The sequence below is a fragment of the Podarcis vaucheri genome, assembly GCF_965113315.1.
Source record: "Podarcis vaucheri genome assembly, chromosome: 9".
NCBI classification, from domain to species: domain Eukaryota; kingdom Metazoa; phylum Chordata; class Lepidosauria; order Squamata; family Lacertidae; genus Podarcis; species Podarcis vaucheri.
In genome coordinates, this window is record NC_138767.1 from 55,562,442 (window position 1) to 55,576,229 (window position 13,788).

A 13,788-nucleotide genomic window follows, 5' to 3' on the forward strand; every position below is an offset into this window, starting at 1 on the left:
AATATCATGACACTTGTGGGCATTCTGTCCCCCAAGCCATCAGACAGAGGACAGTTTGGAAAGGGCATTCTGTTTGATCATTGGAGACTTCTTGTAAGATACGGAACTAATGTTTCTAAGCGTCAGGTTGGAAAGTTGGCATGTCTTTTCAGTTCCACAGTTTTCTCCCTCCTCTTGTTCCTTGTACCAGTTCAGGAATATTTTCATTTTCAATGCAATGCAATGCCTTCTAGGTAAAACTAACACGTGAAACTTTTTTTTTAAGGGTGCTCCTATTAGTTTCTCACATTTAAGTTTTTGCATTGAAAAGTTATTTGGGGTAATTAGTCTCACATTACTTTCTGAACTAAGGCACACCCCAACGATCTATATAAACAGGGGACTTAGTAATAGTTTGAGAACTACAAAGCATAAGCATTGCATTCCAAAGTTTGTCTTCCATGAGCGAAACAACCAATGAATGACTCACGATTGATTGGCCTGACAGACAGAGATAGATACCCAGGGCTTCATCCTGTCGAGTTTAGGGCAGCCTTCTTGCCCTTACAAAATCAACCAGCAATATATGCTGCAGTTTTGCCATTGTTTAATGGGGTAGTTACAGCAGGAATGATTGTGGCATTTCTCCTTGCCCAGAGAAGTGATTCCTGCTTGACTGAGATTTTCCCCATAGACTAAAAAACGAGCTGCCAGTGTTGCAGATCTTAAACTTCTTCTTTCTCTATTATTCAAATTAAAATGTCTCTTTCTATCACGAACAGTATATTTTCTAAGGAACCCATATATTACCCCCCCACACATAAGAATTTTGAAAGCACAGGTGGAAGCCATTTTCTTTATTAGAAGCAGAAAGCATTTAAAGTCTGCGCACTGGATCAATCCCAAGGCAACAAGGGGGGAGCTGTGAGAATCCCATTTGTGGGGAGAAAGCAAATGCACTGCTTTTGTGGAATGCAAGTTTATGTGCTGCTAGGTTTGAATGATTACTAGAAGGTCTCACAGCGCACATTACAAATTCCTTTGTCGGCTGGGTTTGGATTTTCTATATAGTCAACTGCCTGCCCCCTAAAAAACTTGATACAAGACATCCCAGGCTTGAAGTACCATTTTCTTTATTTTTACAAGATAGATTTCAATAAGAACTGGAGTTCTAAGCGTAATACCGTATTATGGTAAAATGTGAAACACTGGGAGGTGTGGTTTCTTTCTCTTTAGACCAAAGGGTGGTTTAAAAGTTAATGGCCTATAAACCGGGCTATACATACTCTGTCCTAAGGGCCAGTTCTGTCACTCCCATTTCTGTGGCAAGAGAAAACTTGATTCTGATTTGCGTAATTTCTCATACATTGCATTCTTCATTCTGAATTTTTTAACTATGTGTTATTTCTGAGAATAGTATGCAGCTATCCAGGGAGGTGTTGAGCTGAAAGTTCTGTGGGAACTTTCAGCTTGTAATTCAGGGCTTCGGGGTGTGTGTGTGTTTGATAAGGCAGCCGAACCCCCTCTTTCCAATTAGAGAGAAGAGAAAATTCGAAGGTGAAACTCATCACTGCCACCCAGAGTTCCTCTTTGCTCCTACCATTTTCTATCCCCCAAAGTCCCCAAGAGTGACCCTATTAAGGCCAAGTTTGCACCTCACACTAAACAATGGTTGGTGCAGCTTTCGTTTTGCACTCCAGACATTTCAGACTACATTTCCCATCATCCAGTGCCTTGGTTATGGTTGTAATGTGATTGGTTTTTGTTTTTTAAAAAATGTTATTAGCTACCTTCAACTCCTTTGGGAGAAAGGTTGGGATTGGAATTTAAATCCTCACCCTGAACAATGACAATGGCAGCTGGGGCTGAAGGAAGTTGAGGTCCAAAACATCTGGAAAGCACCAATTTGGAGAAGACTGGTTTAGCACTATGAGGACAAGCCTCAATGTGCCTGAGCAAAGCATCAGACTCTCACACTCCCCTCTCCATCTAAGATTACCTTCACTTCCAAAGAAAATTGGCTTAGTGTTACATACGGACTAGGGAACTAGCTTTGAAACAAACTCTGCGTAGTTTAACAAGCCAGCTTCATGACTCATGGTTTGAGTTCTTTGTGACCACTATTTTGCTCAGCCTTAATACAGGGCACTACAGCTCCACCCTCTGGCCACTGCAAATCTTATTCAGCAGTTCTCTGGCTTTTGAAGTATTTTCCAACTACTTTCAACCATGCCTCAAAAATAAAAAGAAACCTATTAAAAGCAATTGGCTGGCTGTTATGGAAAACAGGATGCTGGACTAGAAAGACTTTGATCTGATCTAGAAAAACAGTTCCTAATGGCTTCAAGTTCCTTCCTTACAGTTGCTTGCCTCTGTCCGTGACTGACAGAAACTGTATTATTCAAATAGGAAAATGTTTTGCAAAATAAACACTTTGCAAAAGAAAGAAAGAAAGAAAGAAAGAAAGAAAGAAAGAGGAAGGAAGGAAGGAAGGAAGGAAGGAAGGAAGGAAGGAAGGAAGGAAGGAAGGAAACTTTGCACATTAGCAATCAAAAGGGCTAGAAACCTGCTTGTGGAAAAGAAAAGAAATAAAGCTGTGATTCTTTGGAATCTAAATACAGTAACCTCTACCACATCTGCAGTGTTTTTCTGGAATTGCAGCACACACACACACACACACACACACACACACTTTACAATCTGGAACTGAAAACTTTGGCTGCTACTGTATTTGGACGTGTTTAGCAAATGAACACATCCTTTCCCCAATCCTTTCCCGACCTGAAGGGAGGGTTGCACTGCCATGTTATAACATCATAGGCGCCGACTCCATGGGGCCTGAGGGGGCTCGAGCCCCCTCAAAAATTTTTTTGGGGGGGCTCAGCCCCCCCAATAATCTCGGGCGCCCTTCCAGCAGAGCGTCGCCACCGTCCCCCGCCTCCTCCCCACCTGCTCCCTCGCCAGCCAGCCAGCCAGCCGCGCGCCCTAGTCGGAGAGCCCCGGCCGTCCCCCGCGAGATTAGGGAATCCCCGGGGGCGGGGGCTCCTGCCTCACTGCTTCGCAGCACCATCGCCACTGCCAAGGCACTGCCGGGGGGAATTTCCTTCCTCCTGGCGGTTTCAGCGGTTTAGGGCCGGAGCGGAGGGGGCTCGCCCTCTCTTCTCCGGCTAGCCCCACGTTTCCCGCATATCAGCTGTTCCGGAGCTGATTAATAGGCGCAGCACGCTCTCCCCTATTCGCTCACGAGGAGGCGGCGCCACTTTATTTGCATATTCATGAGCTTATTTATTATTCATGAGCTTTCCCGGGCCCCCCCAATATTTTTTATAAGTCCGCGTCCCTGTATAACATGAATGCTTTTGCCCTCTTAACAACTGTTCTGTATGGTAGCAGAGGTCCCATTCACGCTCATGTGCATCTCTGAGACTGCATCAGTTTGCATGAACATGATAATGACGATTTACGGGACCACCTAAGATTGTTGCTGGTGTTGTTGTTTAAGCTGGCATATTTATAGGAGCTATCGCTGGAATTTTAAACCAGCACTTCTCCATGCTATGCGTGCCGTTTCAACCACATTCTGAAGATGACTGAATGACCATAGCTCAGTAGCACAACATCTCCTTTGCATATAGGAGGGGGGCTGGGAGGGCTGCCTCTCTGAAATCCTGGAGAGCCACTGCCAGCCTGTGTATACAGTATGGAGCTAGATGGCCTGATTCCAGCAGAGCAGGAGACTCTTAATCTCAGGGTTGTGGGTTCAAGCCCCATGTTGGGCAAAAGATTCCTGAATTGTAGCTGGTTGGACTAGCTAACCCTTGTGGTCTCTTCCAGCTCTACAATTCTATGGTTCTAGCTTCCTATGTCCCTGTGTCAGCAGCTTGCCAGTGTAAGAGAGGGTTTTAACGGAGACCTGTGGGAGATATTAAAGTCACTTACTCCTCTAGCCTGGTTGATGGTTCAACATATCTCCCTCTTCACAGATCCAGCTGTTCCCTTTGTTCCGACATTCCCAGAAGATGAGTTCATTGTCATCACCGAAGAAGAAGAGTCCTCCACCATCCCTTGCCGGACAAGTGACCCCAACACCCAAGTAACTTTGATGACCAACGAAGGGAAAATCGTGTATGCCTTTTATGACAACAGGCAGGGCTTCATCGGAAACTTCTCCGCAGGTTCCTATCGGTGCAAGACCACGGTTAAGGGAGAGGAGTTCCGGTCCAGTGAATTTGTCATCTATATTTACAAAGGTATTTCTTTTCACCTTTTCTCTATGTAAGGGACAAATGAGTTTTTCACTCACACTCTTGAAGCATGAGTGAAAAACTCATTTGTTCTTTCCATAGATCGCTGCAATGCATTATATGTGGGGCTGCCTCTAAAGATGTGGGATGTAATCCACTGAGAGCAGTCAAACACAACATTCCTTGTTTTCCTAGAGAAGACATGCAGGGGAATGTTTGGTCCAGTCAGTCAAAAACTTCCTGTTTCCTCCTAGCTGGAACATCCTTCCTTTGCATGTGACTAGAGGTGGGCGTGACCTTACCTGTCCAGGTAACAAAAGGACAAGGCATGCTGCCACACTCTCTCTTTTTCACTTCCTCCTTCGTTGGACCAGCTTCTTAGCTAGAAATGGGGTATTGGGACCAAGTCTCCCATATGAGGTAGATCCACATGTATCTATTTGTAACTAAGTCTGGCTTCAGGGATCCAACTATGAACTGATGTGAGTAAACAAATTTTATTGACTTAAATAAGATTGTCATGTGTTTCTTCTTTTATAAAAGGGAACTTACCAGGAACATACAATTCAGTACTGAATTGTATGGTAGCGAGAGGCTTACATAAGCCTGCAGCCAGCTATCTGCTGTGCATTTACAAGGGGAATGTAAAACTCTGCCACGTTATAGAACCTGCTAACACTAGTTAGGAAGGATATTAAGAAACAATATATTCTCCTCCCTGAACATTCTCACAAAAGATAGTTCAGAAACTTCAGCTTTTGCAGAATTCAGCGGCCAGGTTGCTCACTGGGACAAGATGGTTTGGGCACACAAGGCTGATCCTACTGGAGTTGCCAATTAGTTTCTGGGCCCAATGCAAAGTGCTGTTTTTGACCTATAAAGCCTTCAACAGCTCAGGACCACAATACCTCAAGGACCGCCTCTCCCCATATGAACTGACCTGGACCCCACTGCACCTCCTGGTCTCTGAGCTGCTCCCCACCCCCTGCCCCAAGAGAGGTGTCTTCTCATGCTGCCCCACAGGGCAACCAGAACCCCCCCAGAGGCACCATTCGCCTGGGGAGCTTGTAGCCAGGGCTGCTGCAGCAAGCAGCCACACAAGTCTTTGGAAGGCAGAGATATGAGAAGGTATCATAGGAGGAAGGGAAGGAAAAAGGGACAGAGGGCAGTGTTGCCCACAGCACCCCTGAGTATCATTCAAGGCACCCCAGGGTGCCACGGCACACTGGTTGAAAGCCACTGCCTTACATTATGGAAGACCTGACACAAATCATGTCAATTGTTGAATGCTGGTTTCTGATAGCACCACGGTTTATTTTAATGGACTTATCCCTGTGCCTTAGTGCAAAGGTCTCCCTCAACAGTTACTCAGAGCAAATTGTTCAAAAGAACCTCTGTGATGTGCAAAACATTTCTTAAATGTGCAAATTCTCTTTTTCCTCTTCCAGCTACATCATATATTCATGTTGAGATCGAATCCCCCAAGACCGTGTATAAGACAGGAGAAACCATTGTTGTAACGTGTGTGGTCTTGGATAACGAAGTCGTGAACTTACAGTGGAATTATCCAGGGAAAGTGGTAAATATCTCTCTCCCCCCTCCCCAAATACTTGTTGTTGAATAAGTGACTGAAGAAGACTGTGGGTGGGGTTGTAGGGGGATTTTTTTTTTTGGTAAAAAATAAAAATAACAAATAGAATAAAGACAGATGAGAGAGCATTTTCTTGTTGTGTTAGCTGGGTATCATGAACCAAGACTTTATTGTTAGTAAATGTGCAGAACTTTACAAGATGTTAAGAGGAGATGAGTGACATATGAGGTTGACAGGAAGTGGGACAGTGGTTATAAAGTAATAACACTCCCCTCAAACCTGGAAAACATAATAGAACAAAAAATGGAGTGTTTCTGGAGCTGCCCACATGTTACACTTCTATAGATGTGAGAATATGACTCTCTACAAATGACTTCAAGTCATAATCAGATGGGCTGATTCTTCTCTGAAGCACAGCACACCAGAGTTAACTGGGAGCTAGTGCACCAGAGGAACTTAAAGTGCTGGATTGGGACTAATCCTGCTTCAGAAAGTTATTGCAGAGATAAAAAGGAAGAGTGGAAGAGTGGATAATTAATCATAATGGGCTGGTGCCAGACGACGGTAGTCACACTAAGGTCCCATTGATATCAATGTGAACAGTTAGTCATGACTACCTGAAGTCCCATTGATTTTGATGGGAAGCAAGTGGATCCAACCTAGTGTTTATCACAGCTACCTCAGTAGAAAGACAAGAGAAGAATAAATCTCATAAACTGTCATATTGGGCCAAAGTAAACTGAGAATAGATCCCATGCATAGATTTATGATAGTGTATTCCTAGTCCCATTCATTCTGATTCTGCTGCTAAGATTTTACTTTTCTCCATGTCCATAATGTGCCATGTGGTTAAGTAGATAAATGAGCAATACCATAAATAGGATTTCAGGTTTTTTAAAAAATGTTTTAATCTCATTCTTGGCATCTATCAAACCCACCAACTGTCCTGTTTTAACCTGGACATCACGGATCACAGAAGCCAATCCTGGCATCTGTTTTGATTCCCGGTTGTCCCTTTTTCGGTCTGGTACTCTCGCGATTTCAGAAAATAAAAAGTTGGGCAGTGTGCTTCTACTTAACATCAATTTTATTCTCAGAAAAAGTCTTTATTTTTGTGTAGGCCCCCATTTTGTTAGTTTCCATATTCATCAAGAGCTCTAGCTATTCCCACTGCTTTCAATTTTTTCACCACCTTTGAGGAAGGCTGTGCTGTGGTTTGATCTATTAGATCAAAGAATCCTTCTTTTGACAATTGCCTAAATCACAGAAACTGAGGTGTTTGGGATGGGTTTTTTGTGGTGGGGGAGGTATTATGAATTAATTTTGCTTTCTGAAAACCTGAAGAAGTAATCGGAACAAAAATCAGTAGCATTGCCACTCGAATGGAAATAAATTACCGTGATCCCAGTTTGCTGACTTCCTTTTCAACCTCATTAGCATTCAGCACTGTGGACATGTTGATTTTCAAATGTACTAATTCTAGGTTTGGGCCCAATTTTTTAATATTCACGGTATAAAAAATAATTTGTAATTGAATTCCTTTGGCTGTTAGAGACAGCATGTATGACTGCAGTCTTCAGCATTCTCAATAGGTTATGCTCAGGGTCACTTGATTGAATATTCACACAACCACTGTGCTCCAGCTAGGGCCCATGTGTGCATATAAGCTGTCATTAGTATATCTTTGGCTAGATGATGAATTTCACAGGCAAGCAAGGTACTGTGTGCATGATTATTCCCAATCTGCAAAGAAGAGGTGTGTATGCCTCCTGTGATACAGATATGGAGCCACCACCAAAAGTGCCCTGTCTACTAGTAAAAAAGTCTTTGTCCATTTGACCTTGAGATGAAGATGGGATCTACTATAGGGCTTTCTCTGAGGGTCTTTGTGAAACCTGGAAACTGATAATGGATCTTAAGGGTGCCAAGTTGTTTTCTGTAGCCATGTTGTTTGACCAAGTTTTCTGATACTTTAACTATGCAGAAGAACAAAGGTACAGTTTCACTTGATGACATCAAAATTCCAACCCAGAAGCTGGTTTACAACCTGACCATTCCAGATGCTTCAGTTAAGGACAGTGGAGATTATGAATGTGCTGCTCTTCATGTGACCAAAGATTTTAAGAAAACGAAAAGAGTCGTGATCACAGTTCATGGTACAATCTGTTTCTAGTTTCCTTTGTTGTTCTCAATTGAGCATGCCGACTATCATTGAGAGATACTCATGGAAACCTTTGTCCTCCTACAGATAAAGGGTTCATTCATCTGGAACCCCATTTTAACCCCATGGAAGCTGTCAATCTTCATGAAGTTAAAAAATTTGTAGTTGATGTGCATGCATACCCAGAGCCAAAAATGTTTTGGCTGAAGGACAATGTGACTCTGATGGAAAATCTCACGGAGATTGTCACTAAGTCCAAGCAGATCGAGGAGACGAGGTAAAGAAAATGCTTGCCAAGGAATTTGTAGGTTTTAGTTGTCCAGTTCTCCATTTGCAAACCAGAGTATCTCCTTGGAAACAGATCGATCTCTCCTCTAGAGAATCTGCAGCCTGCTCTGTATCTCTATGAAAATTCCACTTGGCAGATTCTTGGTTCTCCAGTTCTTCTACTATTCCTATCTTTGCACATTTTTCAAACCTTTGTTTGGCTTCGTACAGGTTTTAAGAATTATTACTTGCTTCTCCTTCTGATTTATTATAAGATGTGCAGGATGATTCTATGCATGTTTACTCAGACATATCTTCAGGTGACTTCAATAGGGTTTACTCCTAGGGTTGCCTGCTTACAGTTTGTTGTGTCCTTGTCTACTCAAAAGCCAAGTCTCCTTGGGTTGCGTCCAACAGTGTCACTCAGCTGACAGTATGGGTGAATGTATCTGCTCTGGAGACTCTCCCACCCCTCCAAGGGATTGCATGGGGAGGGGGAAATTGCTTACCTCCTTATTCTATTGTCAGAATCCTTACTGTCAGCTTTTGCAACTCTGTTGGATACAACCCACTAAGTGCACTGGGCTTACTCTCAGGTAGGTATAATAAAATAAGGCTACAATTCCATGCATAGAACTAGGCTGTTAGAGAAATAGGGTGTGATTCAGAGAAATTTGAAGATTACGATGTAAAGTGTAGCATACATTTCCCCCCCTCCCATAGTACATTCGCTTTATCTACTTAAGTTTTACTGAAGTAAAGTATATTCTTTAACATGGTAGATTGCCTTATATTAAACATTGGTTTAAAGCATTTATCTCATTCTGAAAGAGATAATATTTCATACATTTTTTCAGTCCTCCCTCCAAAAAGCCCGCAGAAGAAAATGGAATCCCCCCCCCCCGCTGTTAAATTTTACTATTCGCCTCGCAAGGCCTTCATTTCACTAATCAGATCACCTCATAAATGTAAATGTTCTGGTTTTTGTTTTGTTTATTTGTTGCTTCAGAGCATTACACACACACACACACACACAAACACACACACACACACACCATAGCTGTCAACGTTTCCCTTTTTAAAAGGGAAATTCCCTTATTCCGAATAGGATTCCTCGCAAGAAAAGGGAAAAGTTGACAGCTATCACACACACACACACACACACACACACACACACACACACACACACCTTCTCAGGCAAGCAAAAAGGGGACAGAACTATCCTTGCATTGATAATGTGTGAAATTAACACAGGCCAAATTTAGTCTGATCCATTTGTCCTTACCATATACTAAGCCTGTCTTTTACACAGAGAGAGATTGATTTCCAACAAAGCTATCAGTTTGCTTTGCTTATATTTGTACTCTTCCTCTTGTGGGAAATGATCACAATGTTCTCTTTCAATAGGTACCAGAGCCTATTAAAATTAATCCGTGCCAAGGAAGAAGACAGTGGATATTATACTTTTGTAGCACAGAATGAGGATGAAACTCAAAGATATATTTTCTCCCTGCTCATACAAGGTAAACCTGTAAAATGGGTAAGATCAGTATAAAACTAGAGGAGTTAGGTAGATGTGGAAGTGTCACTACAGAGACTGATCCATAGGCCAACAAGCAAATATGAACTACTGAGGGTTTAGTAGAAAGTTTAGAAAGCTAGAAAAACTAAACTTGGAAATGCGGGTGAGGGGAATCCAGGAATCAGCTGTGAAGCTTGCTGGGTAACTGTGGGCTAGTTGTTTCTCCGCCTAATCTTCCTCATGATGTTGTTGTGATGATAAAATGGCAGGAGGAACATGTGTGCTCTGCAGATGAGGAGGAATTTGAACTGTGCTCTCCCAGTTGTTTAACCACATTGACTTTCAGGGAGATTTAGGTAGCCTAAGGCCTGGTGTACACAGACAAAAACAGATGAGAGGATAAGATGGTTCCTAGCTTGAACCATTCAGACTGCAGGTGGTAGTGCAAGCTGACACACACACACATCTGGAAAATAATCACCGCACACAGAAATCAAGCATGGTGGGGGAAAGGCAAAACTGCAGTTATTCCCCCGGGGGTGAGGTGGGGTGAGATTCAGCCATGTGATTCCCACCCGTCTATCTGAATTGATGCGGCCCAAGAACAGTTTGGCCACCTCATTTGCTGTTTGTGTAGGTCACATTTGGGAACCTGTCGCTATCTACTATGGTCAATGGTCAAGGGTGGTGGGTGCTGTAGCAACTGGAGAGTCAGGGTTTCCTAAGCCCTGGTGTAGACCAAGCCTAAATGTTTAAGAATGCAGCCTAGATGGCTAGAACCAGGTTACTTCTTCCATGTGACCCCGGCCATATTATTAGTACATCGAGTTCTTGCTCCTAGAAGGAAAATTCTCTTGCCATTCGTGTATCCAGCATTTTCAAGAAACAACATATGGTACGAATAATACTTCTGAAAATAGGAGTCAATAATAAGGCAAATTATCTAGGAACAAACTCGCTTGCTTGCCGCTGTCCATGGAAGATACTTTGGAGATTAGTTCAGCCCCAGATGCCGACAAACTTAAACATCTGCTGTGCCTGGCTGAGAGTCAGAAATGGTCCCTTCCACATGGATTTGATTTGGAGAGAGGAAGGGGTACATAAAAGGGATGAGGAATCACAGCACAAAATGTGCATTTAGTGTAGAACTTATCATGGCGACCATTGCTCAGAGATGTTTTGAAAGAAGAGTTTTGGAAAGAGTTCATACAGATGTCTACTCCACCCACCCCCATCTATCAATCACTTATCCTAATTTATGCACCGTACTTGTGTGTAACTTTTCTCCTGAGCTGTTTACATATGATTCCCAAGCAGCCCCTTATCCAGATCTGCTTAGCTGCAGCAGCAGAATGGCTGTCATGTCGTCTGCCTTTAAAGCATTCTCTCATAGCTGGGACAGTAGCTCTGAGTTAGAGACAGTGGCATAGCGTGGGTTGTCAGCACCCGGGGCAAGGCAAGTAATTTGCACCCCCTAACCTGGGGCAAGGCAAGTAATTTGCGCCCCCTAACCCCTAACCTGCCGCCGCTGCCAGCTTCTTCTTGCTGCTGCCTGGTCTGGTCTGGTGTGGTTCTCTCCCGCGCTCAGCGCTGCGCTGGGCAGCCGCTGCACTATCCCTCCCCCAGATAGTCCCTCGCTCTCTCTCCGCACCGCACGCCTGGCACCCCCCCCTCCACAGTGGGCGGCGTCCCGGCGGCTCGGATCGGATTCGCACAGCCAGCACTGCAGTGAGAGAGAGTGAGTGAGCCAGGTAGGGGCAGAGAGCTGAGAGTACAAGCGCCCCCCCCCCGATGTTGCGCCTGGTGCCGCTGGCCCCCCTGCACCCCCCACGCTACGCCACTGGTTAGAGAACATGCTTTGCTGGCAAAAGGTCTCAAGGACAATCCCTGACACTTACGTATAAAAGGATCAGGTAGCAGGTGACGTCTAAGACCTCTGCCTGGAACCTTGGAGAGCCACTAAAAGTCAGCGTGGACAATACTGAGCCAGATAGAATCAGTCTTCATAGGAAGGCCATGTCTCCTACTTTGCAGAGGACAGTCCTCTGTTGGAAGGGCTTCCAAGAACCGTAAGAAGGGAGAGTAGGGACCTTGGTGTTGCTTGTCAGTAGCATGTGGACAGTAGACTGAGCAGGCACACCAATTCCTTGGTCACTGTCTTCCCCACTATGGTGAAGACACAGTGTATTTCTGTTTTAATTCTTTCTAAATTTGCATGCATCAATACATATAAATCAGCATATCCACATCGTATCCAAAACATGTGGTTGGCAAAAGATGAATGATCCAAGTAACAGTCAAAGCAGGGCTTAAATTAGTCAATCAATCGACTCAAGCTTCAATTGATTAATCAGTGAGAGTCAGCTTCCTAAGTGCAGGCCATTTTGGTCTGTGGGATGATGAACTAAGGGCATGCTGCTGTTGGGCTTTTAAAGGCTGTTTGGGTTGTGATATGCTGCTGTAACAGAATGAAAAATTATCTTGGAAAGAATCTAAAAATGCTTCAGCCCATTGACAGCCTTATCTCAAAGAGGAGTTCTGAAATGAGCAAATGAAGAGTTCATTCTTCTCTTGACCATGCACCCCCAGCTTGCTGTGTAGCTGCCTTGTTGTGCCTGGATTCCTTTATTCCACATCCCAAAAGTACTGCCATATGTTCTTCTCTTGAAGCCAGGACCCTGCTAAGGCCCTACAGGATATGAGTCCCAATTAAAGCCAGTGAACTAGTAATTCCCACTGAAGACTAACCTTCCGTCTGATCCTATGCATGTTTATTCACCTGACTTAATTGGGACTTTCCTCAAGAAAGTGTGCAAGGTTTAGCAGTAGAACGATCCAATACTACCCATCTTTACTCAGAAATAAGTCATACTGAATTCAGTGTTGTTCTTAGGATTGCAGCTAACAGCCTAATCTTACCTATGTTTAGTAAAAAGTAAGTCCCACGGAGTTGGATGGTGCTTGCTTCCAGTAAGTAAGTACAGGTACTCTAGATACAGGAGAGGATCATGTGTTAGTGAAAACATGCAAAGAACTCCAGAAAGTCTGATTTCCCCAAGGAATGACTGAGTTTGCCAGGCAGATGGGAGTTCAAAACTATGCTTCTGCTGCTTCTTTTCAATAAACAGAATTTCTTCAGCGCTGTAAGGATCTGACATGCTCTTCCCAAATTATCCCTTTTCAGTTCCAGCTTTAATTCGAGATCTGGTGGATAGTCATCATGACTCTGCGGGGCAAACAGTGACCTGCTTGGCAGAAGGGACACCACTCCCTGATGTGGAATGGCTGGTTTGCAAGGACATTAAAAAGTAAGGAAAGTTGATTCTGACCATCTTAGAATATCATCAGTGTAATTATAAACGGATCACATGATTATAGATCAATAAGCTTATAAATTATTTATAATACATAGAGACTTGCATTTTTGGAGATGGAGGGGATATTATTTCAGGTACAGTGGTGCCCCACAAGACGAATGCCTCGCAAGACGGAAAACTCGCTAGACGAAAGAGTTTTCCGTTTTGGAGGTGCTTCGCAAAACGAATTTCCTATGGGCTTGCTTCGCAAGACGACAATGTCTTGCGAGTTCCTGCTGGTTTTTCCCCCTCCCCCCCTTTTCTAAGCCGCTAAGCTGCTTATCAGCTGATCCGATCAGCAGATAAGCCGCTAAAAGCCGCTAATAGCGCTAACCCGCTAATCCGTCAATGGGCTTGCTTCGCAAGACGAAAAAACCGCTAAACGAAGAGAATCACAGAACGGATTCTTTTCGTCTTGCGAGGCACCACTGTAATAATAAACCGCTGCAAGTTACTGTATGTTGCCTTTGTAACATAGTCTTCTCAGTGGGTAGGTGTGATGTTAAATGACTTCAATGTGTCTTTTTATTATTATTTGGGGGAGAAACCACAACAATCATGTGACTACACAATGATGACTGGATCTCAACATATGGGCAGGGAGCGGTCCCAGCAAAATCACCCCCAGCTGCTGTTTCCTTTGGGAGGGAAGCTGCTAGCTTCTACTG

The 13,788-nt window shown here is 43.8% G+C and overlaps 1 protein-coding gene across 4 annotated transcripts in view; it reads left to right on the plus strand.

Moving 5' to 3' along the window:
- The window catches only part of PDGFRA (platelet derived growth factor receptor alpha), a 59,687-nt gene that overhangs the window by 21,764 nt on the left and 24,135 nt on the right, over nucleotides 1-13,788 (plus strand). For all 4 annotated transcript variants that reach the window (XM_082238084.1, XM_082238085.1, XM_082238087.1 and 1 more), the window contains exons 4-9: nucleotides 3,963-4,229; nucleotides 5,672-5,802; nucleotides 7,799-7,970; nucleotides 8,063-8,252; nucleotides 9,650-9,765; nucleotides 12,949-13,072. In XM_082238084.1, the coding sequence (XP_082094210.1) occupies nucleotides 3,963-4,229; nucleotides 5,672-5,802; nucleotides 7,799-7,970; nucleotides 8,063-8,252; nucleotides 9,650-9,765; nucleotides 12,949-13,072 (1,000 nt within the window). The remainder of the gene's footprint in view (nucleotides 1-3,962; nucleotides 4,230-5,671; nucleotides 5,803-7,798; nucleotides 7,971-8,062; nucleotides 8,253-9,649; nucleotides 9,766-12,948; nucleotides 13,073-13,788) is intronic.